This window comes from Lithobates pipiens, unplaced genomic scaffold (genome assembly GCF_037356315.1).
Source record: "Lithobates pipiens isolate NorthernLeopardFrog02 unplaced genomic scaffold, aLitPip1_a1.2 Scaffold_16, whole genome shotgun sequence".
Taxonomy (NCBI): domain Eukaryota; kingdom Metazoa; phylum Chordata; class Amphibia; order Anura; family Ranidae; genus Lithobates; species Lithobates pipiens.
Genome location: NW_027507748.1, coordinates 569,627,552 through 569,655,182, shown reverse-complemented (window position 1 = coordinate 569,655,182; position 27,631 = coordinate 569,627,552). Strand labels below are relative to the sequence as shown.

The 27,631-nt window shown below is 43.3% G+C and overlaps 1 protein-coding gene across 2 annotated transcripts in view; it reads right to left on the bottom strand.

Moving 5' to 3' along the window:
* The window catches only part of SLC4A8 (solute carrier family 4 member 8), a 317,175-nt gene that overhangs the window by 56,228 nt on the left and 233,316 nt on the right, over positions 1-27,631 (bottom strand). For both annotated transcript variants that reach the window (XM_077483707.1, XM_077483708.1), the window contains exons 13-18: positions 27,021-27,154; positions 10,713-10,958; positions 8,911-9,016; positions 8,567-8,728; positions 4,117-4,230; positions 960-1,121 (exon numbers count right to left, since the gene is read on the bottom strand). In XM_077483707.1, the coding sequence (XP_077339833.1) occupies positions 960-1,121; positions 4,117-4,230; positions 8,567-8,728; positions 8,911-9,016; positions 10,713-10,958; positions 27,021-27,154 (924 nt within the window). The remainder of the gene's footprint in view (positions 1-959; positions 1,122-4,116; positions 4,231-8,566; positions 8,729-8,910; positions 9,017-10,712; positions 10,959-27,020; positions 27,155-27,631) is intronic.

Here is a 27,631-nt window from a genome sequence, read left to right as displayed (position 1 = left end):
ACTGATTCTACCTGGACTTCAGTAGCCATTTGCCCATACAGGAGATATGGACAGATAGCTGTACTGACATTCTGCAGGCACCTGACATTGCACTCGCAATGTGCTGATCACGGGTGCAATGCTCTGAAGGCTCCTAGGAAAAAAATAAAATAAAAAATACATGCACATTTTTTTCCCAACAAAATATATATATTTAAAAAAAAGTGAACTTATCCTTTAACTACTAACGAAAGAGGTTGTCTAACAAACAGCAATAAATATGAAGTTCCTGTAAAAGTGTACCAATGTTAACACCTTTAAAAAGGAGAAGTCCAGCATAGGCTCGTTTGGCTGGGCTTCTCCTATGGATCACAGGAGTGCAATTAGTTTTGCACTCCTGTGACCCGTTTTCAGCAGAGCGTGGACTGTAGTCCGCTTTCTGCTGACATCATTGGAATCAGTCCAAACACCGTATCATCCAAACAATGGGAGTCTGGGTCCGCCAGGTGCCTGGAATGATACCGTCTCAGTGAGCCGCTGAGAGGCTGAGACAGGCGCTCCGCCCCCTCTCCAGCTCAGCGCTCCAATGAGCAAGGAGGGAGCAGAGCAGAGAGCCGTGAGAGTCTACAGCTCTCTGCTCACAGAGCTCCTAAAACCAAGTTATTGGCCATGTTTGATCGCTCGGTTTTCAGTGTAGAGGCACCAGGGGACAGATGTTGCGTCCGCCTCGGTAAGTATGATTCGGGGGGGAAAAAAAAGAAAACCATACTGCTCTTTTAAGCATCTCTGATTTAGTCAATATAAATAAAGAGAAAGTTAAACGATGTAGACAAACAATATTATTTACCTACAAAAATAAAACATTTGTCAATACTTCAGTAGAGGTATTGTGCTTATTTTTGTAGGTGAAACCCACATTTAAAATAGTGGTAAATAGTAAAAGTGCTACTTTTTACCATGTCTCTATATAGAAGTTTTACCGTAAGTTTGTGCTCCTTTCTGTTGATAATCACAGCTGTAATCTGCTGGTCCATAAATACGAGAATGGTGCAAAGGAGGGCCGGGATGACTGTAGGGAAAACGGTCCACCAAGGATTTGTCCCAATGGGGTTCACAATCCATCCTCTGTCATCTCTGGTTGGCTTTAATTGAAGAAAAGTAAGCATTTATAACTTTGTAAAACTGTTAAATGGTTTAAAATACACTCTTTTCACCTATGAATGCGACTTAGAGGCTCCAACTGCACATTTTCTAGCATGAAAGCATGGAACACTTGAGTGAATTGTGAAATTAATTGTCCTACAGTATTATCACAATGTGATTATAAGGGGAGGTAACATCACAGATACTCACAGAACTAAATGGGTATCAAAAGGTAGACACTACCCTAACCAGTCTATCTTCAAATGGGTGTGTACAGAGATAGATTTCACAAAGGTTTCCCCACCCCCCCACCCCTCGTTTGCCCTTAAGACCCTTTCACACGGGACGGATCAGTAATGATCCGCTTGCTCGGCGGGGATCGCTCTACGCTCTCCTCTATGGGGGATCGGATGAACATGGACCGTCTGTCCGTGTTCATCCGATCCGCTCTGCAGACGGATAGAAAAATAGGATTTTCCTCCGTCTGCAGAATCGGACAGTAGTGGAGGCGGACGATAGTGGGTGTCTGCGGATGTTCATCCGCAGACACCCACTATCCCATAGGGGTGCATGTATGTCCGTATTTCATCTGCAAACGGATGGCTGAAATACGGACATAATGTCCGCATGTGTGAAAGGGGCCTTAGATAGAAGCTGATGAATTGATATCTACAAATCACTGAACAGTACACTTCATTGGCTACGAGGGAAGAAAATAACTCCCTAAGCCTGGTTCACACCTATGCAGGTTGCTCTTGATCTGTTTCTGCAGTGCATTTTGCTTTTTTACACACGCATTTTGCATTTTCTATGCTTTTTTTTGGCCAATTTTTTGTTGGGCAGAAAATGCAAGACACATCAAAAGCTTTTATGCAATGTCTCTATTAAAGTCTATTGAACCAAAAATGCACCCTTTCCAAAAGTGCAGCGGCTGAAAAAAAAATCGTAGATGTGAACGTGTCCCATAGGAAACCATGTTAAATAGACTGTAGTGCGCTTCTGCAAAAAGCACTAAAAAATGCATAGCTGTGAGCCAAGCTTTACTAGAGATAAAATAAGATATCGTATATATGTGTGTATAAGCTGACTTTTTCAGCACATTTTTTTATGCTGAAAAAGCCCCCCCTCGGCTTATACTCGAGTGAGGATCTCCTGTTGTGTCATGCAGTCTTAACTGTTCAGCGGCCGTCCACTGTAACAAAGCTGGGAAACTGAATCAGTGTTCCGTCTATCACAGACGAGGAGGAGGCTGGGCTTTGTTACAGTGGACGGCTGCCGAACAGTTAAGACTGCAGTTGCATGACTGCAGATGGGCACAGTGAGGCTGCAGACGGGCATTGTTTACCAGTAGCTGCTGCATTTCCCACCCTAGGCTTATACTTAAGTCAAAAAGTTTTCCTAGTTTTTTGTGGTAAAATTAGGTGTCTCGGCTTATATTTGGGTCGGCTTATACTCGAGTATATACGGTAAGTGGAGTGGCTAAAATTCTTCGTTTTCCTGGAGAAAACACTACTCAAAGCCTAGGCCTGTTTTCTCATGATCACTGCTCAAGGAAGGATCAAACAACCTGAACTTTGGTCCTCTCTTTTATAGGCAACACATGGTACCTAGACCTTCAGTTATACTGAAAGGAGAAGCATTTACCGTATATACTCGAGTATAAGCCGAGATTTTCAGCCTCTTTTTTGAGGCTGAAAGTGCCCCCCTCGGCTTATACTCGAGTCATCGCTGTCTGCCCGCTCGATCAGCGTGTCGAGCAGACAGACAGCGGCCATTCTATCATTCAAAAGCCGCGCCTCCGGCTCCGCCTTCGCCTGTGATAGGCGGAACACTGAATTTCCCAGCAGCCTGTGTTCCGCCTATCACGGACATCGTATCATCCTCGTACTACGGACGAGGATGATACGATGTCCGTGATAGGCGGAACACAGGCTGCTGGGAAATTCAGTGTTCCGCCTATCACAGGCGAAGGCGGAGGCTTTTGAATTTTACAATGGCCGCCGAGGCGCCGACGAAGAGGGCACGGGACGGAGGCAAGGCAAGGCACGGCACGGGACGGGACGGAGGCAAGGCAAGGCACGACACGGGACGGAGGCAAGGCACGGCGGCAAGGCACGGCACGGGACGGAGGCAAGGAGGCAAGGCACGGGACGGAGGCTCGGGACAAAGGCTCGGGACACAGGTAGGCTGGACACACACACACACACACACACACACACACACGGATGGATGGAGACACACACACACAGGGATGGATGGATGGAGACACACACACACAGGGATGGATGGATGGATGGATGGAGACACACACACACAGGGATGGATGGATGGATGGACACACACACACACAGGGATGGATGGACGGACACACAGGGATGGACGGACACACAGGGATGGACGGACACACAGGGATGGACGGACACACACACAGGGATGGACAGGCATGTCTCACCCTCGGCTTATACACGAGTCAATAAGTTTGCCAGTTTTTTTGGGGGTAAATTGGGGGCCTCGGCTTATATTCGGGTCGGCCTATACTCGAGTATATACGGTATGTATAAGAGAATATATGAGACTTTCAATTGCTCACTATTGTATTGCATGTATGAATATAGATCGTCTATAAGGGTGGCCCACCTGCCAATGTAGATAATATGGGATGGATTTACTAAAGGCAAATAGACTGTGCACTTTGCAAAGTGCAGTTGCAAACTGCAAGAACAGTTACCCCAGAGCTTAGTAAATGAGCAGAAGCTCTGTTGACTTCCATCATCCAATCATATGCAAGCAAAAATGCGTTTTTTTTTCCTTGCACGTGATTGGGTATTCTTTGCCAAATAAATACCTAATTTACCAAGTTCTGGAGCAACGCAAAGTGCACATTAAATAGTAAACCAAGCCCTACTTTTGGGGGTAAAGAGTGATCTAGTGTGTAGGACATATAAACAAATGGAAATAAGATGGAAGCCTATCGTAAAAAAAAATGTTTATTACCTTAAATTCATTTGGGACTTGAAGTTTTGGTGAGGGCACGCCAATTAGATAGTCAAGGATTACCATTGTCAAAATAGTGAGAAATACAGCAAAATCACTGACCATCGAGCGGACCTAGATGAAAAAAAAAAAAAAACAATAAAAAAGAGTGGAACATAACACTGCTTTATTTGAAATAAAAGATATTGTGCATGTGATTTATGAGCTTGTATGGATAGAGCATAAACAGAGCATGCAACATAGTTACTACATGGGCAAATTCACCTGTACTGAGCAAATTTACTAAAGTTCAGTGATTACTGTGATGGGTCTAAAAAAAAAAAAAACGACTTTAAGCTGGAAAAGGCAAAGCAACAGTTGTACTAAACCAGGGATATGCAATTAGCAGACCTCCAGTTGTTGCAGAACTACAAATCCCATGAGGCATAGCAAGACTGACAGCCACAAGCATGACACCCAGAGGCATGATTGGACTTGTAGTTTTGCAACAGCTGGAGGTCCGCTAATTGCATATCCCTGTACTAAACAATACCATTAATAAAATCCAAATATCCAAAGACAATAGAAAAATTGTGTGCCAATCAAGGGTACACTGTGAGAACATAAACAATCTTAACATAGCCTAATATCCCTGGTTTTACCATGAGTTCCAGACAGGCATTCAACTACCCAAACTATATAAGCGCATAAACAGCAATACAAATACTGGTGATGTAACAGCTGCCAATTAAGCTGTGTAAAACAAATGTGATTGTCAGTGCCTGTACCCCCAAGCCCACAGTTGCACCACAAAACCTAATCAGGTCATAATTTTAAGTGAATCATCTTTAACTTGCAAAATTAGTACTGCTATTAACTATGGATGCACCGAAATTTCCCTTTTCGGCAATTTGCCGAAAGAGAAAAACAGCCGATAATGGAGCCGAAAATGGGGCGTGGCCTGGATGGGGGACGGGGCTCCGCCCCCCGCCCCTGGTGCCGCCCATCATGGGGGGGTGTATAGCGCAGGAGAGCCGCCTCCGCCGCCTGTTTGATCACAGCACCGGTGTCTTGTCATATAAGGTCCCCCATCTGATAGTGTCCGCTGTGTACTGCGCATGCGCAGTACACAGCTACACAGATTCCGAAAATTGCCGAGGATGAACGGCGCCTGCGCCGTGAGTCCAGGTTCCATCCCCACTATTCAAGTGGACATAGAGTAGGAATATAAAAGAGCCGAGCGCAGCGAGGCTGAGCCCGAAGCGCGGCGAGCAAAGCTCGCCCGCGAGGGGCCCTCTAATATTCACAACCCTATGTCCGCTTGGATGGTGGGGCCACCACCTCCACTCACGGTGCAGTCGCCGTTCAACTTCGGAGATTTTCCGAAGCTTCGTCCGCCCCGTCGGACGCTATATGATGGCCGGACACTATATGGCACAACACCGGGAACATCACAGCTTTCATTTCAATAGCTGTGTGTTCCCCCCCTTGTCCGGGCAATTAGATAGACAGATCATCCGCAGGATTGGACGGATGATCTGTCTATCAAAGTGCCCTGACAAGGGGGAGGGGCTGTGTGTGACGGCGCGCAGCCGGGAACACACAGCTATTGAAATGTAAGCTGTGATGTTCCCGGCGCTGTGATCAAACAGGCGGCGGAGGCGGCTCTCCTCCCTGCACAAACTGGCTGCAAAATGGGACACACTGGCTGCAATGGGGCACACTGGCCTGCAACGGGGCACACTGGCCTGCAACGGGGGACACTGGCCTGCAACGGGGGACACTGGCCTGCAACGGGGGACACTGGCCTGTACCGTGTCCTCTGTCTCTGGCCATCTCCTGTACCACGTCCCCAGTCTCTGGCCATCTCCTGTACCACGTCCCCAGTCTCTGGCCATCTCCTGTACCACGTCCCCAGTCTCTGGCCATCTCCTGTACCACGTCCCCAGTCTCTGGCCATCTCCTGTACCACGTCCCCAGTCTCTGGCCATCTCCTGTACCACGTCCCCAGTCTCTGGCCATCTCCTGTACCACGTCCCCAGTCTCTGGCCATCTCCTGTACCACGTCCCCAGTCTCTGGCCATCTCCTGTACCACGTCCCCAGTCTCTGGCCATCTCCTGTACCACGTCCCCAGTCTCTGGCCATCTCCTGTACCACGTCCCCTGTCTCTGACCATCTCCTGTACCGTGTCCTCTGTCTCTGACCATCTCCTGTACCGTGTCCTCTGTCTCTGACCATCTCCTGTACCGTGTCCTCTGTCTCTGACCATCTCCTGTACCGCGTCCCCTGTCTCTGACCATCTCCTGTACCACGTCCCCAGTCTCTGACCATCTCCTGTACCGTGTCCCCAGTCTCTGACCATCTCCTGTACCGTGTCCCCAGTCTCTGACCATCTCCTGTACCGTGTCCCCAGTCTCTGATCATCTCCTGTACCGTGTCCCCTGTCTCTGACCATCTCTTGTACCATGTCCCCAGTCTCTGACCACCTCCTGTATAAAAATATATATTTTTAAATATGTTTCGGTATTGGTGCTGTTTCGGTATCGGTTTTCGGCCTAGTGTATTTTTCATTTTCGGTATCAGTTTTGGCACCAAAAAACCCATTCGGTGCACCACTACTCTTAACCAATTGACCCTCAGGCCTTTTGTGGCACTCTTTGTTTATATGCAGCAATCAGTATTTTTTGATAGAAAATGTATTAGAACCCCCCAAAAAATAAAAGATGTTAGGCCGAGTAAATAGATACCAAACATGTCATGCTTTAAAATCTTGCACGCCCATGCAGCAGTGACAAACGACATGCATGTTACTATGCATCAGCGACGCTTTAAAAGCCTTTACAGGTTACCACTTCAGATTTACACTGGAGGTCTGGTGCTAGAATTACTGCCAATGATCTGATGTTTGCAGCAATACCTCATGTGTGGGACAATCGTAGTTTGCATATGTGTGGGACCAACGCACGTGGTCGCCTTTGCACACGAGCACTAGGGGACAGAGGCTTTTTTTTTTAATCACTTTTATTGCTGTCACAAGGAATGTAAACATCCACATAGGCATGTGACAGGTACTATTTATGGAGAGATCTGGTATCCCTCCTCTGCACTTAAAAGCATTTGATCACACCAAGATCGGTGTGATCAAATGCTTTTCATTTTTGAAAATGGTGCAGTTTTCATCCAGGTAAACTGAAAGTGATATCAGGTCATTGCTTACAGGTTATTTCATAGAGCTGAACAAAGCCGATCTTGTCTTTGTTCGGCTCTGTAATCAGCCGGCGGAACTAATTCCCCATGGAACTGGAGATCCTGGTAAAGCCGCAGAAGGTGGCAGGAGGGGGCATCCTCTCCCGCTGCTTGTAAAGGCAATCCAGCGGCTAGCTAGCCGCTAGGATTTCTTTTACAAGAGAGCCAACGATCGGCCCACGCGATCAATGCACATATTCACCAGCATATTTTATTTTGTCCTTTAGCCGCAGTTAACACTGGTGTGACTTGGAATTTGACTTGCGACACATGGTATTGTCATTCCCATCGCACACATTCCTGGAAATGGGCTTGTCAGTAGTGGGTGTTGCAGCAACTACCAGCTGGAAACTGGACTCATCACAGATTGATGCACATATTCGCTAACAAACCAAGGATCGTCAAATGTCACCCAAAGCTTTTATTGCAGAAAGATTGCATCACAAAGGACCAAGTGCAAGGTTTCAGAGCCACACAGGATCCCTTCATCAGGCATGTAATAATAATCACATCTGATAAAGGGGTCAAGAGCGGCTCCAAAACATTGCACTTGGTGCTTTGTGATGCGATCTTTCTGCAATAAAAGCTTTGGGCGACATTTGACGATCCTTGGTGTGCTAGCAAATATGTGCATTGATCTGGGATGAGTGCAGTTTCCAGCTGGTAGTTGCTGCAACACCCACTACCGATGAGCCCATTTCCAGGAACATGTGCGATGGGAATGGCAATACTGTGTGTCGCAAGTCGAATTCCAAGTCGCACCACTGTGAATGGGGGGTAAAGGAGAAAATAAAATATGACCAACGAACGGCTTTTTTACAGTGGTGGGCCAGCTGATTTATTTTTTTTAAAGTCAGCAGCTACAAAAACTGTAGCTACTGACTTAACAAGGACACTTAACCCGTGAGGTCGGCTCCGCGGCGCCTCCATCTTAACGAAGGGAAACAGGCAGTGAAGCCTTGCAGCTTTACTGCCCGTTTCCTACTGCGCATGCGTGAGTCGCAGGGCGCTTTGTGAATGGCCCCGTTGTTTATGGGACACGCGCATCCAAGAAGGCAATGGGGCCGCTCGCCGAAGAGGAGGAAGCGCCGTGGAATAGGAAGAGGCAGATTAGGAAGACTGCCTAGCAACAGCAGTTTCAGGTAAGAAAAAAAACAAAAAAACAAAAACAAAAAAAAAACAACATTTTTCTTTTAGGGTGGCCCTCTGCTTTAAGTTACTTGCCTTGGTTGGAAAGTACCGACTTGTTTTAAAAGTCTTCAGTGTACTGGATAAAGCAAATGTAGTAAAAAACAGAATGGAGGACCAGAAGAGAACATCTGGAGTATATGGCCCATGGTGTCCACAGGCTGGGCCTACAAACTCTCCATGCATCCGTTGGCATTCCTAAAAAAATAAAGATATATCACTTTAGTAAGGGTAATGATTGATTCTCTTTACTAAAAATTTAAATAAATTGGTCCGCTCAAACTAAAAAATAACTACCGTACCAAATACTGAGAATCTATTGTATATGCAAAACTTATGGAAACAGACACTCTGTATGACCACCACTACTATGTACTTACACTAACGGTGAGGTTGGCCCAGTCACTTTCAGTATAACTTATGTTGTTTGCACTCCAGAACAGCAATGTCTTGTTGGATGGTACTTCTGGAGCTGCACATTTACAACTGGAAAAAACAAATAAGGATGCATATCACCAATGCCCATACTTAAAAAGTTACATCAGGTCAATGCTTGCCCATACAATAAAACCACTGCTATTCAGAAAAATTTTTTGGGGATTATTAACAGGGTATTTTGTGAACAAGCAGCCCCCCTCCTCCTACTACCAACTTTTAAAGAAGACTTTCTATGACCACATTCTTTTAAGTGACATTTTTCCAGGCACATGTTATACCAGATAAAAAGTGCATTGTTTATATAGTTAAAAAGGTAGCATTTTTATTGTGCATCAGCATTCTTACATAGGATTGTTGAAAAAAAAATGAAACAAACCTACTCCAGCTTGTGTGGTCTTTCCACAAATCTTGTGTACCCATGACAAAAATTGCCTTATGAAAAGAAGGCATTGTGGTTTGTTTACTAAAGGAGTACATATAGTTTACTTTCAAAAGTGAATTTTAACTTATCTTAGAAAACGAGTTGAAAAAAAGTAAAATTCACATTGCAAAAAATACCCAGTCATGTGCAAGAAAAATAAAAAATAAAATAAAACAGGATTTGTGATTGTAAATTGATTAGATTGAAGATAGTTTAGTGAATGAGTTGAGGTTGTGCTAAGTGAATTTTCACTTAATAGTGAATGAGGTAAAGTTGTACTAACTGCAACCATGCAATCAAAAATTAGGAGGAAATAAATAGATTGCCCCCTGTAATCAGTTAGAAGAAATAACATTAGGAGAAATATATTGCCCCTTGAACTAGTGGGAATATGTAGTATATACGATCTAGATACACGTAGCAGTAGGGGTCGTTTATAATAAATTGGGATAAAAAATATAAATTTTAACTTTCAAAACAATACATTTTAATAATTAAGAAGGTATTATTTTTTGTTATTTTTAATATTTTTTAATTATGGGATATGCACCATATATGATAGAGCCAAATTCGTTAGACTGAAGGATTAATAATAATAATGATAACAGCAATACAGGCAGTCCCCTAATTACAAACACCCGCCTTACAAACGACTCCAACTTACAAAGGGAGGGAGACAACAGGAAGCGAGAGGAAATCTACCCCTAGGACGGGAAATTCATTCTTGTAAGAGTCAATATAGGAAAAAAGTGTCTCCACTGATGCTTTAACACCAGTCCATGGCTTGCCCAACAACCAAAGATTTTCAAAACCCAATTGTCATTGAACAGACAAGCCCTGCCCTGGCTGGCTCAGGCTCTCAGCAGTGTGCTAAGAGGCTGAGCCAGCAGCTGATCAGGCATCTGGGTGGATCCTGACATTACTGTCGGGTATCCCTGCCGAGCCTGGACTGGCTCTGCGTCATAGTCGGCAGCGGGCTTTAGCGCACGGTCGGCTGAATCAGGAGTGAAGAGCTAAGTGCACTCGTGATCCCCAGGAGAAGTATGGCTAAAAGAGCTTGGGACCTACTTTAATTATCTGAGTAATGCCCACATTTAAAGCATTAGTGCATCCCAATCAACAGTCTATAAAGTACAAGAAAACAAACAGTGCAATTTTAACTAATGTATTGGAGTGGTAAAGCACAAAATTAATGAAAAGACTTATTTCCCCTTTAACATTACATCACGGGGTACACAGGTGTTTAAACTGCTAGTGTAACATCAATTATGGCACACACACATGAACAACACATTGCATACTGTGAAAAGGTGAACCACCTACTAATATAGGGTTAGCTTGTCCAGCTGGCTGTGCATGTGAACAGGATATGTTTCCCCCAAGTGAATGAGCTTTTCTATGGCTTCATAAATAAAAATGATGCAGATCAACGAGGCAAAGGCTTCCTCTGTGAAACGTGTGATGTAGCAGACCAATGAGCTGGCATCTGTGGCAACCAGAACGATGCAGAGAAAGGATGTCCACAGACCGATGCAGGCTCTCAATGAGAGGTATGACAGGTCATGGTCTCTGGAGTAAAGCAAAAGACAAAAAACATTTAAAATGTAATATCTCTAACATGAAAAATAATAACTTCAAAGCAAAATCACAAAGACTTGATGGCAGGTGGTTACTGTACACGAGTATTTGTAGAGCATTTAAGCATATTAAGATTGTCCTTTTTTTTTTAGTTTTGGCTAGAGCTGAGAGGAAATAGAACAGCTGTCAGGTTTTTATTGCGGTCTGTGCCCTCGTAGGGGGAGATTCACCCTCTCAATTTGTCCTGTTTACAATTATTGTTGAAAGGGAAAAAAAGGAAATCCCAAATTTTAGGTTTTCCCCAAAAAAGTCAGAGGGGAAATCTCCCAATGGGGACAATAGTTATGGTGACCTGGGGGGGCCCAAGGAATTCCTATAAAGTGAGATTGTAAGGGTCATTTTTTTTCTTCAAACAAACATATCATACTTACCTCCACTGTGCAGCTCGCTTTGCACAGAGTGGCCCCAAACCTGCTCTTCAGGGGTCCCCCGGCAGCTCTCGCGGCTCCTCTACGCATCAGATAGCCCCTAGGAGAAGCTCGCTCCCAGGGGATTACCTTGCAGGCGTGCTTCCGCGTCCATAGAGGCCGAATGCTGGACTCAGCCCCGCCCACCGACACCCATGTCTTTGGATTTAAATTAACAGCAGTGGGAGCCAATGGCTGTGCTGCTATCAATCTATCCAATCAAGAGCCGAGAACCCCGGGCAGAGAGACAGAGCATCCCGCTGGGTCAAGTTCCAGGGCTCAGGTAAGTAAAACAGGGGGGCTGGAGGGCCGGTGACTGACAGGTGTTTTTTCACCTTAATGTATAGGATGCATTAAGGTGAAAAAACACAAACCTTTACAGCCCATTTAATGTGCAGGGATTTCCTATTACATCCAGTTTGGCTAGGAGGTGAAGGTAAATCTCCCCAATGGGACAAAAATGACCAAAGAAAAATACTTCCACCCTTACTCTATACAAAATGAAAATAAAGTTTTGCCTATAGGTCTACTTCAACTCATAAGCAAATCTGAAATACTCTCGGATTCTAACCAGATGAAAGAGGGTTTCTTAAATGTCACCTCCAGGGAAAAGAAAGATGCTCCCTGCAGTGGGACTGCTTCCATGTTGCAAAGGATACATGCTTGTTTAAAGCCCCATACACACTATCAGATTTTCTGCTGATTTTTGTCTTCAGATTTACCAAAACCATGTAGTGCAAAGGCCTGCCTGATTGCATACAAATTGAAACTCCTAAGGCAGGGATATTAGTGGACCTCCAGCTGTTGCAGAACTACAAGTCCCATGAGGCATAGCAAGACTCCGACAGCCACAAGCATGACACCCAGAGGCAGAGGCATGATGGGACTTGTGGTTTTGCAACAGCTGGAGGTCCGCTAATTGCATATCCCTGTCCTAAGGTTTGACCTCATATTATATGGTTTTGGTAAATCTGAAGGACAAAATCAGCAGAAAATCTGATAGTGTGTATGGGGCTTAAGTCTAGGGGCAACAAAAAGCAGTTTTACTTAGAGTTTGCTCTCCAGGAGCTGGTGCTCTACACTTCATCTCTACACTCCAACAGCAGACTGTTCCTCTGTGTACTCTTGTCCAATGCAGGACTATGGGCTCTGTAAGGACTTCTGACCATCAGAGTGTAGGTGAGAAGAGGCTGCGAGGACCAGTCTAGCAGCACGTAGGGAGTCTGCGGGAGTGGTGGATCGGGTAAGTGTAACACCCTAGACCAAACTATCATTTAACTCTTGCAGTGCAGGGGCAAGTCCCACTATATGTGAGGATTTTTCCTTTCTTCGTAGTTCAGCTTTAAAGTGAACTTCATTTGTTTAATATAAAGTGCATTCATTCCAAGTGCTCTGTAAGTGTAATTAGGGACCATAATATTCCCTGAAAATACCTTCATCAACCTCTCTGCCCAGAAGACTAGCTCCATCTTGTTTAGGTATCATCGAGGGTTAGCACCTACTTCTTTACTAAGTTGGTGGCCTAGAGATGACACAATCCACGGTGGTTTGTTTTCGTTTTTTTTATTTATTTAGCTATAATATTTTCTGTGACTTCTGTTAAATGTTTAAGCTGTTCTTTGTAAATTGTACAGCTGATGAAGGGGGGTGTACGCACAACACCAGAATTATTGTTTGCAATAGACACCTTTCCAGTGTAGCTCCTGCTGTACTTCGCGGCAGCAGCCAAGTGTAACTTATGATTAGATAAAGAAATAAAATATTCATAGGACATCATAGAAAATATTATAGTTAAGCTATATGTAAAACCACACCTTATAAAACAACCTATTGAGTTTAAAATAAAAAACGAAAGGGAAAACATTCTTTTGTGATCACATTCCATCTGTTCTCAGCTGCATAAAGGAGCTCAAAGAGCTAGGGGAGGAGAAACAGCTGGACACTGATCTTTAGAGTGAATGGATGTGTGTGTGTGTGTGTGTGTGTGTGTGTGTGTGTAGGGGGAGAAGTGTGCGGGTGTGGTTTGCGTCAGATCAAGTCTGATCGCTGGAGGAGAGCAGGCTGAGTTCACAGAATAGCTAAGAAACGGAGCACATGCTCATGCCTGAGTTTGAAATAGGAAAGCAGTAGGACTGTCAGAAACACCAGGGATTTCACACAAAGGAATCAATACAAAGAACAGGATACTTGTTCATACAAATACATGATACAGCAGGCACATATCAGGAATATTAAGTGTTGGGTTTACATATTCTTTAAGAAAAAATAAATAAATAAGTAAAAAGTCACTAAGCCTAGAGTTGGACTTTAAAATTCTGCTAAATGATATCCTTACACATCCACTATTTCATGGGCCTGTGATCTATTTTTTTATAAATTGTTTAGTGTTTTTCTGCCTCCCTGTAACATCTTCCTTGAGCTCTCAAACTTTTCCTTTTTGCTCTCACTTCTGTTTGGAACGAGCAACGCATATTACTTGTGGTCATGTACACCACTCTATGCACACTACACATCTCATAGTCTATAGTCTACAGCAGGGGATGGCAAGCAGTCAATCGCAATGTATCCGTCGCAAGCAGCCGATGGCCCTGCTTTGCCGGTCTTCCCCCCCCCCCCCCCCCCACCCCCCCCCAGCCCCTGCTACTCTCATCTTCACTGCAGGACGGAAAGCGAGGGCAGAAAAATACTTCATGGAGGGTGGGAGCTGCTTCTGTTAACCTTTTCGAGTTAAGCAGCAGGTGACTGGTTGCTAAGGCACTGGGCAGTACTAGAAACCAATTATCAGCTTGTTAATGTGAAAAGATAACTATGGCAGCTCCTGCTCCTCCGCTCCATTCAGTACAGTGCTACCTCCTGCTCTCTGCTCTCAGGGTGCACAGGACACTGTGGGGGGGGGGCAAAGAACACTACAGTGAGAGGGGGTGAAGTGATGTGGAGGGGGGCCATGGACACCGCTTTGGAGGGGGATGATATGAAGGGGGCAGGACGACACTGCTATGGGGGGGGGGGGTGGGTATACAATACTACAATGAGGTGGTGATGTGGAGGGGGGCAGAGGACACTGCTATGGGGAGGCAGAGAACACTACAGCGAGGGGGTGATGTTAGGAAGGGTAGAGGAAGCTGCTATGTGGGGGGTATAGGACACGAATGTATGAGGAGGGGGGTGATGAGCAGGAGCACAGAGGGGGGAGATCCAGAGACACTACTGTGAGGGGATTATGTGAAGGGGGACAGAGGACACTACTGTGGGTAGTGATGTGAAGGAGGGCAAAGGACACTGCAATGGGGGAGGGAGGGGCAAAGGACACTACTGTGGGAGGGATGATGCAAAAGGGGCAGAGGGGGGGGACAGGATACTACTGTGGGGGTGTTATGTAAAGTGATGTGAAGGGAGGCAGAGGATACTACTGTGATACGTGTGTGTGTGTTCTTCATACCGTCTTTTTATTGGGAGCTTGATGGATTTGTTCTTTCTAAAAAAGGGTGGCAAAGCATTTCCCTCACCCCTAGACAAAGCGAGCAGTTGACTCATGCAACATGGGTATAGCCCCACTGCATGTGAAAACTAACATTGGGCTTTAAAGCTCAGGGAATGCTTTTTATAGGTCAAATTTACATTTTTTATTTTTGTTTTTTTAAATGATACGCTAATTTCTGTATATTGACATGTCAGGAATTTATTCCTGTAGATATGTAAAGTTACTGATGTGTACAATGCAAAGGTGCAAGCATAAACCATCACATGTCCTTATCATCAGAGCTTGTTACTTTGCCTTTCCAATTCAGTCCCCTTGAGCAGGGGTGTACATACAGGCGTGACCCAGCCCCATGCTCCAGGGGGCTCATGCAGCCCTCCTGTATGCCTGAATAGGAGGGCAGTGGGTGTGGCAGCATGTAGGGGAACCAATCCCTCCATGTAGCGGCTGAATGCCCGCTTCTCCTCTCCCTCCCGCAGACATTCAGCGGCTGCAGGAGGGAAATGCAGGGCATCAGATCCTCCACATGCCACTCCTGCTGCCTCACTTGCTTCTCCAGTCCCCTGTGTGCTTCCCTGCCACCCCCCCCCCCCCCAGCGCTGACAGGTTTCCCCCTCCTGCTGGCTGCTGCGGGGGATCTGTCAGGATGGAGAGCAGGGAAGGAGATGGAAAATGTGTTATTTACTGGCCCCTTCCTTGTCCTAATGAATGAGAGTCAGTAACGGGTACCGATCACTGACTTGATTTTTTATTTTATGCATTCTTGTTTATTCATTCTGTGCAGCTGAGGCTGCAGAGAAAGAGTCTAATGAACGTGTCCTCAGTCAGTTCTCTCAAAAGTGAGACAACAGGGGTCTGTTTAGACCCCTGATATTTCACCAAAGCCCCCCAATTTGGGTCTAAAATATATGTAAAAAATAATAAAAAATAGCATTGTAAAAAAAAATAAAAAAAAATAAAACAAAATACTGACAACTGTGGCGGGAACTACCAGGGTCGCAAAGGTCGCACTTGCAACTGGGCTCTGACGTTCCGTCACCATGGAGGGAACCCAAGACTGCATGAAGGCTGTCCACTGTGGGACTGTAATAAAGGGTCCCACGATGGGGCCCAGAGATCAGTGGTAAGAGCCCCGATCGGTCGAGCTGCAGATGAATTGTATGTGGTGTTGATGGTTAAGGTGGCCTCTAGTGGCGAAAATAACTGCACTTCCTTCCATGCTTTCTGGAAAGCATGAATAAAAAGGCCACCACTCGTGCCCCCCGCCACCCCCCAATCTCAGAAGAAGCTCAAGCTGATTGGGCAAAACTAGTCTGTTGTCACGACACCACGTGAATGGCACACTGATGTCACCATCAATGTCGGCTTGCTAGGCCGCACATGCTCACGGGAATCTGTGAGTACCACAGCATTCATTTTAACTAAAGGGACGCTGAGATCGCTTTGGGACCGGATCACATCAAACTGATGTGTAGGCGGGAAAGCTACAGCCAGTATCCACGCAAGTCCACACTGCTTCCAGGCTGGGTGAGCGGACCTGTTGGTCCATGCACTATACTCCTATGCTATGTCTTTTTGTACTGCAGTGAACACTGGTCATACTGAGAACAATATCCCATGCTATACCCTGGACTGATATCCTAACCACAGTTACAGTTTTAATTATATATGATCTTACTGCATCACTACTTCCCAGCTTCGCCCTCCTGTGGAAAACTTTGGGCTTGGGATACATACTTGCACTACCTATGGCACGTTAGTGCCTGGAGTTGCTATCCATGGTGGTCATAAAAAAAAAAAAAAAAAAAAAAAAAAACTTGCTCTCGCCCCCCTTGCTGCACTCGCAGAGCCCCCATTTTTGTTCAACCATCCCATACACTGTGGGAATATTCCTTATCTATGGTGTTTCAACAGTGATTTCACTTCACCCTAGGTTTCAGGTGCTTTATTACCCCAGGGATGTTATGTTGACAATGACATATGTATATGTGTGGATTTTTATGACGCAGCTGCATCTTGATCAGACAACGTTGTCCATTTTAATACATTTTTTACTGAGGTGTTGGTGATGGGATTTTGATCTGGTGTTTTATATTACCATTTGATATTTTTTGTGCAATAAAGTTCCCTTATCTATAAGCTGCATGGTCCCTAGTAATTACTGCAGGTGAGGCTCTCTTTTCACCTTTTGTATGTTTGGCTGATTACCAGGATCACACCTTATTGAGGCGATTCAGCTATTTGAAGGATGCTGTGTTTGCTCTCATACAAAGACTTCCCAGCCCATACATGCCAGTGACCTACTGGCCATCCCCTGGTTTTCTTTCCCTATAGGCCCTGAAGGTTCTAGTTGCACCTCTGCTCTCGAAATTTGTCTTTCGTGGCATTGTATTATCTATGTATTTGCTGTGCAGTTTTACGTTTTGTTCTGGTCAAAAAAATGTATGTTTGTAACAAGAAATATAGAAGCACAGAACAGCATAAAGTCTGGAGCTGAATCAGATCAATCGACTGATATAAAGAAAACTGACTGATCTAAGGAACAAGACGTATCAGCTAAATTTGGCAAGAAAGACAAATATCATAAAAATACACTAAATTCAAGGAGCCTGTTCACATCTGTGCATTAGACTGCAGTGTGTATAAAAATTAGGCATTTCTGATTTTCTGGACCCAAACTTAAAGATGTGAATGGTATGGCTTGTTTTCACTTGCAGTTGGAGAGCAGTAAAAACATTCAGATGAACCATGTTTTACTGCCCCTATCCGCTAAAGTGGTTGTAAACCTCTGACATAAAATATGAACAAAGCATATCCCTCTACTGCATAGCTCCCAACTGTCCCTGATTTTGAGGGACTGTCACTGATTTGGAGCAATGTTTCCGTTCCTCATTCCTCCTCATTTGTTCCTCATTTTGGTCTGATCTATAAAGTTGTATATAAAATGCACCTTTTATGTTTCAGAAACTGTTTCCCAGTGCTAAACCTTTCATCCAAATTCTAAAAGCCAATATAAAGGAACAATATTGGAAAAAAAAAAAAAGCCCTTGTGGATTTAATCAGCCTTTTTTTTGGGTTAATTCTCCTTTAAGGGGGTGTGGCAGGAGGCGTGTCCTATGGCTACATACGTTGGCTAGTAGGTGTCCCTCATTCCCATCTCAAAATGTTGGGAGGTATGGTTAAACCTGTCATCCAATTTCTAAATGTATGCATTTGTAAATTCCAACGGCCAATTTAAAGGAATAGTAGTTGTAAGAAAAAAAGCACTTGTGGGTTTAACCAATTTTTTTTGTACAGTTCTCCTTTAAGGGGGGCGTGGCAGCGGGTGTGTCCTATGGCTGCATAGGTGTCCCTAATTCCCATCTCAGACAGTTGGGAGGTATGCTACTGTATAATGTGTTCCTGAATCCAGAGCATGGTGTCCTGTCTTCTTCCTTATTCCTCTACTATCAGCATGAGTCACTTCTGGTTTTCCTGACACAAAGAGGTAAAAAATGTAACGGGAGGGATCTCCAGCGGATTGATAGCCCCATGCCGCGTACAAACGACCAGACTTTCTGGCAGAAAAGGTCAGACGGTCTTCTCGACAGAGTTCGACGGACTTCCGACCGAACGGACTTGCACACACACGAACGGACCAAAGTCTGTTCATTTTGAACGTGATGACATACAACGGGACTAGAAAAGGAAGTTCAATAGCCAGTAGCCAATAGCTGCCCTTGCGTTGTATTTGGTCCATCGGATCAGCATACAGACGAAAGGTTTTCCCGATAGAAATTGATTCCGTCGGACAGATATGAAACATGTTCTATTTCTAGGTTCGTCAGAATTTTTGAAGAAAAAAGTTTGATGAAGCCCACACACGATTGTAATATCCGACGGAACAATTCCGTCTGACCTTTTCTTCCGGAAAATCTGGTTGCGTGTACGCGGCATTAAGCTTCCAAAACCCCAGGCCACTCTCAGTATTACAAACAGTAAAAATCATATCTTCCATGCCTACACATTAAGGGTCTAGTCACACCAGCTGCTCATGCAAAAAGCCAATTCCTATTCATTTCCAAAAAAAACAATTGGGTATTCAAAGTAAAAACAACTACAATTTTTTGGATTAAGATTTTTAACTCATTTAGTAAATCAACTCAATTGACTGCACAAAGTTTACAGGTGACGACTCTGGCTTTTTTTTCTCTAGTGGGATCACCAAGCCCCACACTCCTAACTTTGTACATGCACTGTATACTGTAATAAAAATGTATGGTGCCTTACTTTTCACCTAAGATCACAATTTTGTATGGTAGTGTACAGTGCAAAAATGATAAAAATTGTGACTAATGAAGAGCTAGATGTGTAGCTTGTCCAGGCACTGTGTAGAAATCCAAAAACTTACAGATGAACATTTCAGAGAAGCCACTGAGGGGAAAATAATGAATGCCATACCCTAAAGGCAGGAAGTACATTTATGAATAAAATACACCATTAAGCATTACTTGAAGCATAAATAAAACATGATTAAAATATTTAAGGAAAATGCTGCATCATTGCTGATGTACTGTATGCCTAGAAAATATATTGGCAATAACAACGATCCTTTAATTATGTGCCATTTTCTCTTATAAAGGGGGGAGAATAAACTAATAATTTTATTTAGTAGGCCTTTTTTTTTAACCATAGATTTTTATTGAGTTTTTCAGTTGTGATAAAGACGACAATACATTTATCAGTTAGGCACATATCTTGATTAACAAACATTGGAGTGGCAAGCTTGGAAACAAGGCTCATACGTGAGCTACTTAAAGTATAAAAGGAATTGGCCTCTCAGGAGTTAAGGCCTGTCACCCCTTTTGGGTACACACTGAGCAGGCTCAGGTCAGACGTCGTTTTAAAGTAGCTCCCCTTAGACCTTATTGAGGGTCTCGGGAGATAATACGTTAGGCACATTCCATACGTAACCAATACGCGATTTGTAAACTAATACTATAAACAATGATATGTGTTCAATGCTTGGTAATACACGAGTTAGTATAGAAGTGATTGTAGCCATTATACATTCTGGGAGTTACCGTACTGGTGCAACCACCCCTATGATTGTTGTTATTCACTGCACCGAATGGACATATGGGTATATATGGCAGTTAGTAATAGATTTCAACAATCAGTCATAAATCAGGAAATTAAAGATCACAAGTGTGGAGAGGCATATTTTGAAGTTCTCAATTTTTCCCAATATTTGTGGAAAACTGGGGCTCTTTCTTTATGTGCGAGAAGTTTTTCCATGAGGAATTGGTTGTTAACTCTGGATATTACTATTTCTATGACAGGAGGCGCTGGTGAGCTCCATTCTTTCGCCAGAGAGATGCAGGCAGCAAATAAGATATGTACTACCATTTTCCCCAATGCAGGGGGGAACTATTCGATACCAATACGGAGCAGTGCGAATGCTGGATCGAGGGTAAATGTGGCATACGTGATACTTCTTTCCAGTATGGTTCTATTATCCCGCAGCTCCACAAGGTGTGGCGTAAGCCACCATTGCTTTGGCAGTTCCTCCAATAGAGTGGGCTAATGTTTGGATTCATTTTATAAAGGTGTAGAGGTGTGAGGTACCACTTGTGCAGGATTTTTTGGGCATTATCCCAGTGGTCTATGCAAGCTGAGGATTTACTGTTATATTTTACTGTTAGGTGCCACTGACTGAGTGGGTATTCTCTTTTTAATTCCTGCTCCCACTTTATCATGCTAGATAGTTTGGAATTCATGTAGAGAGGGTTAGTAAGTTTATAGAATAAGGAGATCCCTTTCTTATTTTGAGGGTGTTTATTGAGAAAGAAGTACCACAGTGCTTGAGGATCCTCCACTGGTCTAAGTGTGTTGGCCAAGGTATAGTGTTTTATCTGAAACAGTTTGTAGGTGTCAGCTCTTGCTCCTCCAGTAGGGGTTTAAGGAAGTGAGTACCTCTTTGTTTCCAGGTTTGGGTCGATATGTTAGGTATTAGGTATTGATAGGTCGCTAGGGGGATTTGTAAAGTGCACGTAGGTGTGTCTGTAAATTTCTGGTGTGTTAGGTCTGACCATGCAGTAATTGTGGCTTGCACCGTAGGATATGGTGGGATTTCTGGGTTGTGATGAATACTGGCTGCCATAGCTAGAGTCGGAAGGTGGTGTCCGGGGGTGACCGCGCACTCCAAGTCTGACCATCGATTATTGGATTGGCACGAGAACCAGTACTTCATTTGGTCCAGTACTGCTGCTCGGTAGTATATCTGTACGTTAGGGAGACCCATTCCACCTAAGTGCTTGGGTTTGTATAGTTGTGCTAAGGCTATTCTAGGCTTTCTTCCCGCCCAGATAAAAGCGTTCAGCATTTTAGCTAGTTGATTGAAAAAAAAATTGGGGTACGGGTATAGGCAATGTCCTAAAATGGTACAGTGGTTTAGGTAGTATCTGCATTTGGTATGCAGCTATCCTCCCCACTCACGATAGTTGCACTTTGGCTATGTGGTTCCTTTCCTCTTCAAGTCTATTCAATAGAAGAGGGTAGTTGTGGACATAAGTGTTATGAGAGGAGGGGGACAGCTGCACCCCAAGATAGGTGATGGAGGGGGGGATTCCAGTTACATGGGAATATGTGTTTAATTTTGTTTTGGATATTGGATGGTATGTTAAGTGCTAGTGCGTAGCATTTACTGGTGTTGACTTTGTAGAAAGACACTTTCCCAAAGTTATGTAATAATTTTTATATGGATGTGATTGAGGATTCTGGGTTGGTGACAGTTAGGATTACATCGTCAGCAAATAGTCCTATTTTATGGGTCTCTGATCCTGTCTTGATACCATGAATTAATTCAGAGGTTCTGATGCTTTCTATGACAAGTGAAATTATTGGGGATAGAGGGCAGCCTTGACGCGTGCCATTCGTGAGTTGGAAGGGGTCAGAGAGTAAACTGGAGGTGTAGACTCGGGCTGAGGGTTGGGAGTAAAGGGACATTATAGCCGTATGTATTTGGCCTGTTAGTCCAAATTTGCACAGGGTCTTGGAGAGGTAAGTCCAGTGCACCCTATCAAAAGCTTTCTCTGCATCCAATGTTAAGAAAGAGCTAGGGAGTTTATTAAGTTCAGTGCACCGTAAAAGATTAAGCATCCTTCTAGTCCCATCCGATGCCTGTCTGCCTTTTACAAAGCCCACTTGGTCCAATCCTATGAGGGAGGGGGTGACTTCCATTAATCTATTAGCGAGCACCTTAGCGTATATTTTTAGATCCAAATTCAATAGTGAAATTGGCCTAAAATTCTGGGGATGTGTATTGTCTTTACCTGGTTTTGGGATTGTAACTATAATAGCCTGCAACATTTCTTTTGGGAAGGAGCCCCTGGCAGTTGCCGAGTTAAAGATCTCTACCAGTTTTGGAGCTAGTAATGCGGTAAATGCCTTATAATATTCGGCCGAGAAGCTGTCTGCCCCCGGTGATTTGTGCATGGGTAGGGACTTAATGACTGCAGTCACTTCCTCACAGATGATGGGGGAGTTTAGCTTGTGCAGGGTAGATGAATCTACAGTAGGTAGATTGACACCCTTGGAAGAACGTGTCAATTTCCTCTTCTGAGGGTGGTCAAGGTCTCTCTTTCCTACACTTCTGGTTTCACTGGATACTTTAACAGGGTTACAGGTGGGCCGCTGGATTTTAGGTGTGGATTTTTGGGAATACTGGATTTTGGCACCCAATACAGTGCCTTGAAAAAGTATTCATATCACCTGAAATGTTCCACATTTTGTCATGGTACAACCAAAAAAAAAATTATTTTATTGGGATTTTATGTGATAGACTAACGCAAAGTGGCAGATAATTGTGAAGTGGAAAGAAAATGATAAATGGTTTTCAAAATGTTTTACAAATGAATATCTGTAAAGTATGGGGCGCATTTGTATTCAGCCCCCGAGTCAATACTTGGTAGAACCACCTTTCGTTGCAATTGCAGCTGCAAGTCTTTTTGGGGATATCTCTACCAGCTTTGTACATCTAGAGAATGAAATGTTTGCCCATTCTTCTTGCAAAATAGCTCAAGCTCTGTCAGATTGGATGGAGAGCATCTGAACAGCAATTTTCAAGTCTTTCCACCGATTCTCAATTGGATTTAGGTCTGGACTTTGACTGGGCCATTCTAACACATGAATATGCTTTTATCTAAACCATTTCATTGTAGCTCTGGCTGTATGTTTAGGGTCGTTGAACCTCCGCCCCAGTCTCAAGTATTTTGCAGACTCTAACAGGTATTCTTCTAGGATTGCCCTGTATTTGGCTCCATCTATCGTCCCATCCGCTCTGACCAGCTTCCCTGTCACTGCTGAAGAAAAGCATCACCACAACACGATGCTCCCACTATATTTCCCAGATGGTGTGTTCAAGGTGATGTGCAGTGTTAGTTTTCCACCACACATAGCGTTCTGCTTTTAGGCCAAAAAGTTCAATTTTGGTGTTCAGAGCACCTTCTTTCATGTGTTTGCTGTGTCCTCCACATGGCTTCTCGCAAACTGCAAATGGGACTTCTTATGGATTTCTCTCAACTATGGCTTTCTTCTTGCCACTCTTCCATAAAGGCCAGATTTGTGGAGTGCACAACTAATAGTTGTCCTGTGGACAGATTCTCCCAACTGAGCTGTGGATCTCTGCAGCTCCTCTAGAGTTACCATGGGCCTCTTGGCTGCTTCTCTGATTAATGCTCTCCTTGTTTGGCCTGTCAGTTTAGGTGGACAGCCATGTCTAGGTTTGCAGTTGTACCATACGATTTTCATTTTTGGATGATGGATTGAACAGTGCTCCTTTGCGATATTCAAAACTTGGGATTTTTTTTTATAACCTAACCCTGCTTTATACTTCTCTCCAACTTTATTCCTGATCTGTCTGGTGTGTTCCTTGGCCTTTGTGATACTGTTTGTTTACTAAGGTTCTCTAACAAACCTCTGAGGGCTTCATAGGACAACTTTATTTATACCAAGAATAACTTACACACAGGTGGACTCTATTTACTAATTAGGTGACATCTGAAGGCAACTGGTTCCACTAGACTTTAGTTACAGGTATCAGAGTACAGGGGGCTGGATACAATGCATGTCACACTTTTCAGGTATTAATTTGTAAAACATTTGGAAAACCATTTATCATTTTCCTTCCACTTCACAATTATGTGCCACTTTGTGTTGGTCTATCACACAAAATCACACTAAAATATATTTACGATTTTGGTTGTAACATGACAAAATATGGAAAGTTTCAAGGGGTGTGAATACTTTTTCAAGGCACTGAATTTATTATATTGGCAGCATCCAACCCCAGCTCTGCCACAGGCTGATCGCTTCCATGCCACGCCACATTGATGTAGTAATTCATGCAAAAGGAGCACCAAGTATTGAGTGCATACTATACAGTGCATGGACACACTTTTCAGTAAGCCAACATTTCTGTTTTAAAAACCCTTTTTTTATTGGTCGTATGTAATATTCAGATTTTCTGAGCTACTGAATTTGGGGTTTTCACTAGCTGTAAGCCATAATCATCAAAATTAAAAGAAAGAAATGCTTGAAATATATCACTCTATGTGTACTGAATCTATATAATATAGGAGTTTCACTTTTTGATAATATTCAAGTTTTTTTTGAGATGCACCTGTACATGGGCATTACGCAGATATGGGTTGGACTTACCTGAACAGTGAGCTCTTATAGAGATTGGGACTATATCAATAACTAAGCACATAAATATAGTAAGTGCAATACCACTTTTAGTATTATAGCTTTGAGCCAAATGTACAGTGCCTTGCGAAAGTATTCGGCCCCCTTGAACTTTTCAACCTTTTGCCACATTTCAGGCTTCAAACATAAAGATATAAAATTTTAATTTTTTGTGAAGAATCACCAACAAGTGGGACACAATTGTGAAGTGAAACGAAATCTATTGGATATTTTAAACTTTTTTAGCAAATAAAAAACTGAAAAGTGGTGCGTGCAAAATTATCCGGCCCCTTTACTTTCAGTGCAGCAAACTCACTCCAGAAGTTCAGCGAGGATCTCTGAATGATCCAATGTTGTCCTAATTGACTGATGGTGATAAATAGAATCCACCTGTGTGTAATCAAGTCTCTGTATAAATGCACCTGCTCTGTAATAGTCTCAGGGTTCTGTTGAAAGCGCAGAGAGTATCATGAAGACCAAGGAACACACCAGGCAGGTCCGTAATACTGTTGTGGAGAAGTTTAAAGCCGGATTTGGATACAAAAAGATTTCCCAAGCTTTAAACATCCCAAGGAGCACTGTGCAAGCGATCATTTTGAAATGGAAGGAGTATCAGACCACTGCAAATCTACCAAGACCTGGCCGTCCCTCTAAACTTTCAGCTCAGACAAGGAGAAGACTGATCAGAGATGCAGCCAAGAGGCCCATGATCACTCTGGATGAACTGCAGAGAACTACAGCTGAGGTGGGAGAGTCTGTCCATAGGACAACAATCAGTCGTACACTGCACAAATCTGGCCTTTATGGAAGAGTGGCAAGAAGAAAGCCATTTCTCAAAGATATCCATAAAAAGTCTTGTCTAAAGTTTGCCACAAGTTACCTGGGAGACACACCAAACATGTGGAAGAAGGTGCTCTGGTCAGATGAAACCAAAATAGAACTTTTTGCCCACAATGCAAAACGATATGTTTGGCGTAAAAGCAACACAGCTCATCACCCTCAACACACCATCCCCCCACTGTCAAACATGGTGGTGGCAGCATCATGGTTTGGGCCTGCTTTTCTTCAGCAGGGACAGGGAAGATGGTTAAAATTGAGGGGAAGATGGATGCAGCCAAATACAGGACCATTCTGGATGAAAACCTGTTGGAGTCTTGCAAAAGACCTGAAACTGGGACGGAGATTTATCTTCCAACAAGACAATGATCCCAAACATACAGCAAAATCTACAAAGGAATGGTTCACAAATAAACGTATCCAGGTGTTAGAATGGCCAAGTCAAAGTCCAGACCTGAATCCAATCGAGAATCTGTGGAAAGAGCTGAAAACTGCTGTTCACAAACGCTCTCCATCCAACCTCACTGAGCTTGAGCTGTTTTGCAAGGAAGGATGGGCAAGAATTTCAGTCTCTCGATGTGCAAAACTGATAGAGACATACCCCAAGCGACTTGCAGCTGTAATCGCAGCAAAAGGTGGCTCTACAAAGTATTAACGCAAGGGGGCCGAATAATTTTGCACGCCCCACTTTTCATTTTTTTAATAGTTAAAAAAGTTTCAAAAATCCAATAGATTTCGTTCCACTTCACAATTGTGTCCCACTTGTTGGTGATTCTTCACAAAAAATAAAAATGTTATATCTTTATATTTGAAGCCTGAAATGTGGCAAAAGGTTGAAAAGTTCAAGGGGGCCGAATACTTTCACAAGGCACTGTATACAAACACCTTAAACCTATTTCAAATAGAATAATCCAAATATAGGGTGAGTTGCCATGTACCAGAAGCCTATGGTCTATGCTGGAAAATGTCAACCAAGTAAGGTTCTCAAGCCCACAGTAAGCTTTTCTCCTTACATTATAGGGATAGTTTACATTTTTCTTTGCTTATCATATTAGATATTAGTGTACACCTAATATGGAATTACACGACTCAGTGATGTCAAAGAGAACCCAGCCTGAGTAAATTTAAATGTAATAAACCTACATAAAACAAAGCTATTTTTTTATTTCTTAAAATAGAAGTTTTTTTTGTTTTTTTGTTATTTACTGTATGATTTAGAGGCAGGCTGGGGATTTTGCTTCAGCTTAAAAAAATATTTTTTGATCTATTAAGATAATTTCATAAAAATTACATTAAAAAAATGAAATCTACCAGTACTCCAATATATGTTTATATAAAACTCTGGATAGCCCTCTTGAACACAGATAGACCTCTTGAAAATGAAGCCTACATTATATTGCTGTGACATGCTACTGTAGTATTGCAAACTGTTGTCCTGTAGATGTGCATATACAGTATGTTACATGAGACAGTAAAAATAATTGCTGGTCTAGTAGTTTTAATTTTGCTGTGGGGATTACGAATAAAAAAATGTGTTTTTTTTACTTGCAGAACTTGAAGAGAATCTTCTCAAACACCAGTACTGGTCCTGTACTGCCCAGGATCGTCAACGGTTGTCCAGCAAACAGCGAGTAAGCGATTCCTGTCATAGAAGCACCAAACAGGGATTCTATTGCACTCTGTAGGGGCACAAATATCAGGTTAGTGTGCACATCACACAACACATAACTTATTTCCAGATGACATGCAATTGTAAACAAAGAAGACCTGATTTAATGTGTCTGTGGAGTTGTAAAACTAGATTAATAACATGTTGTTTACGTAACATGATTTCCCCCCCACCCCAACCACTTCAAAATTATTGATTAGCAGTTTGCAAGCTATTTCAGTAGAATAATTAGGTTTATTCGCTTTTGCCTGTAATCAAATACTTTGCATCAAAGCCTGCTCAACACCAGTGGAAAAAGCTGAGCTTTAAACCCATTAATTGGCCATTAACTAAGCGACGGCAAACACGCTTGGTGCTTAAATAAAGCCAGAGATAGGGATTATCCTGATTAAAAAGAAAAAGATGGCAAATAAAAAAAGCTGATTTAATGAAGCAAGATTTGCTGGCCAGTCTTGTGTTTTTTCAGGAGGAAAGTGAGGCAGGAAGG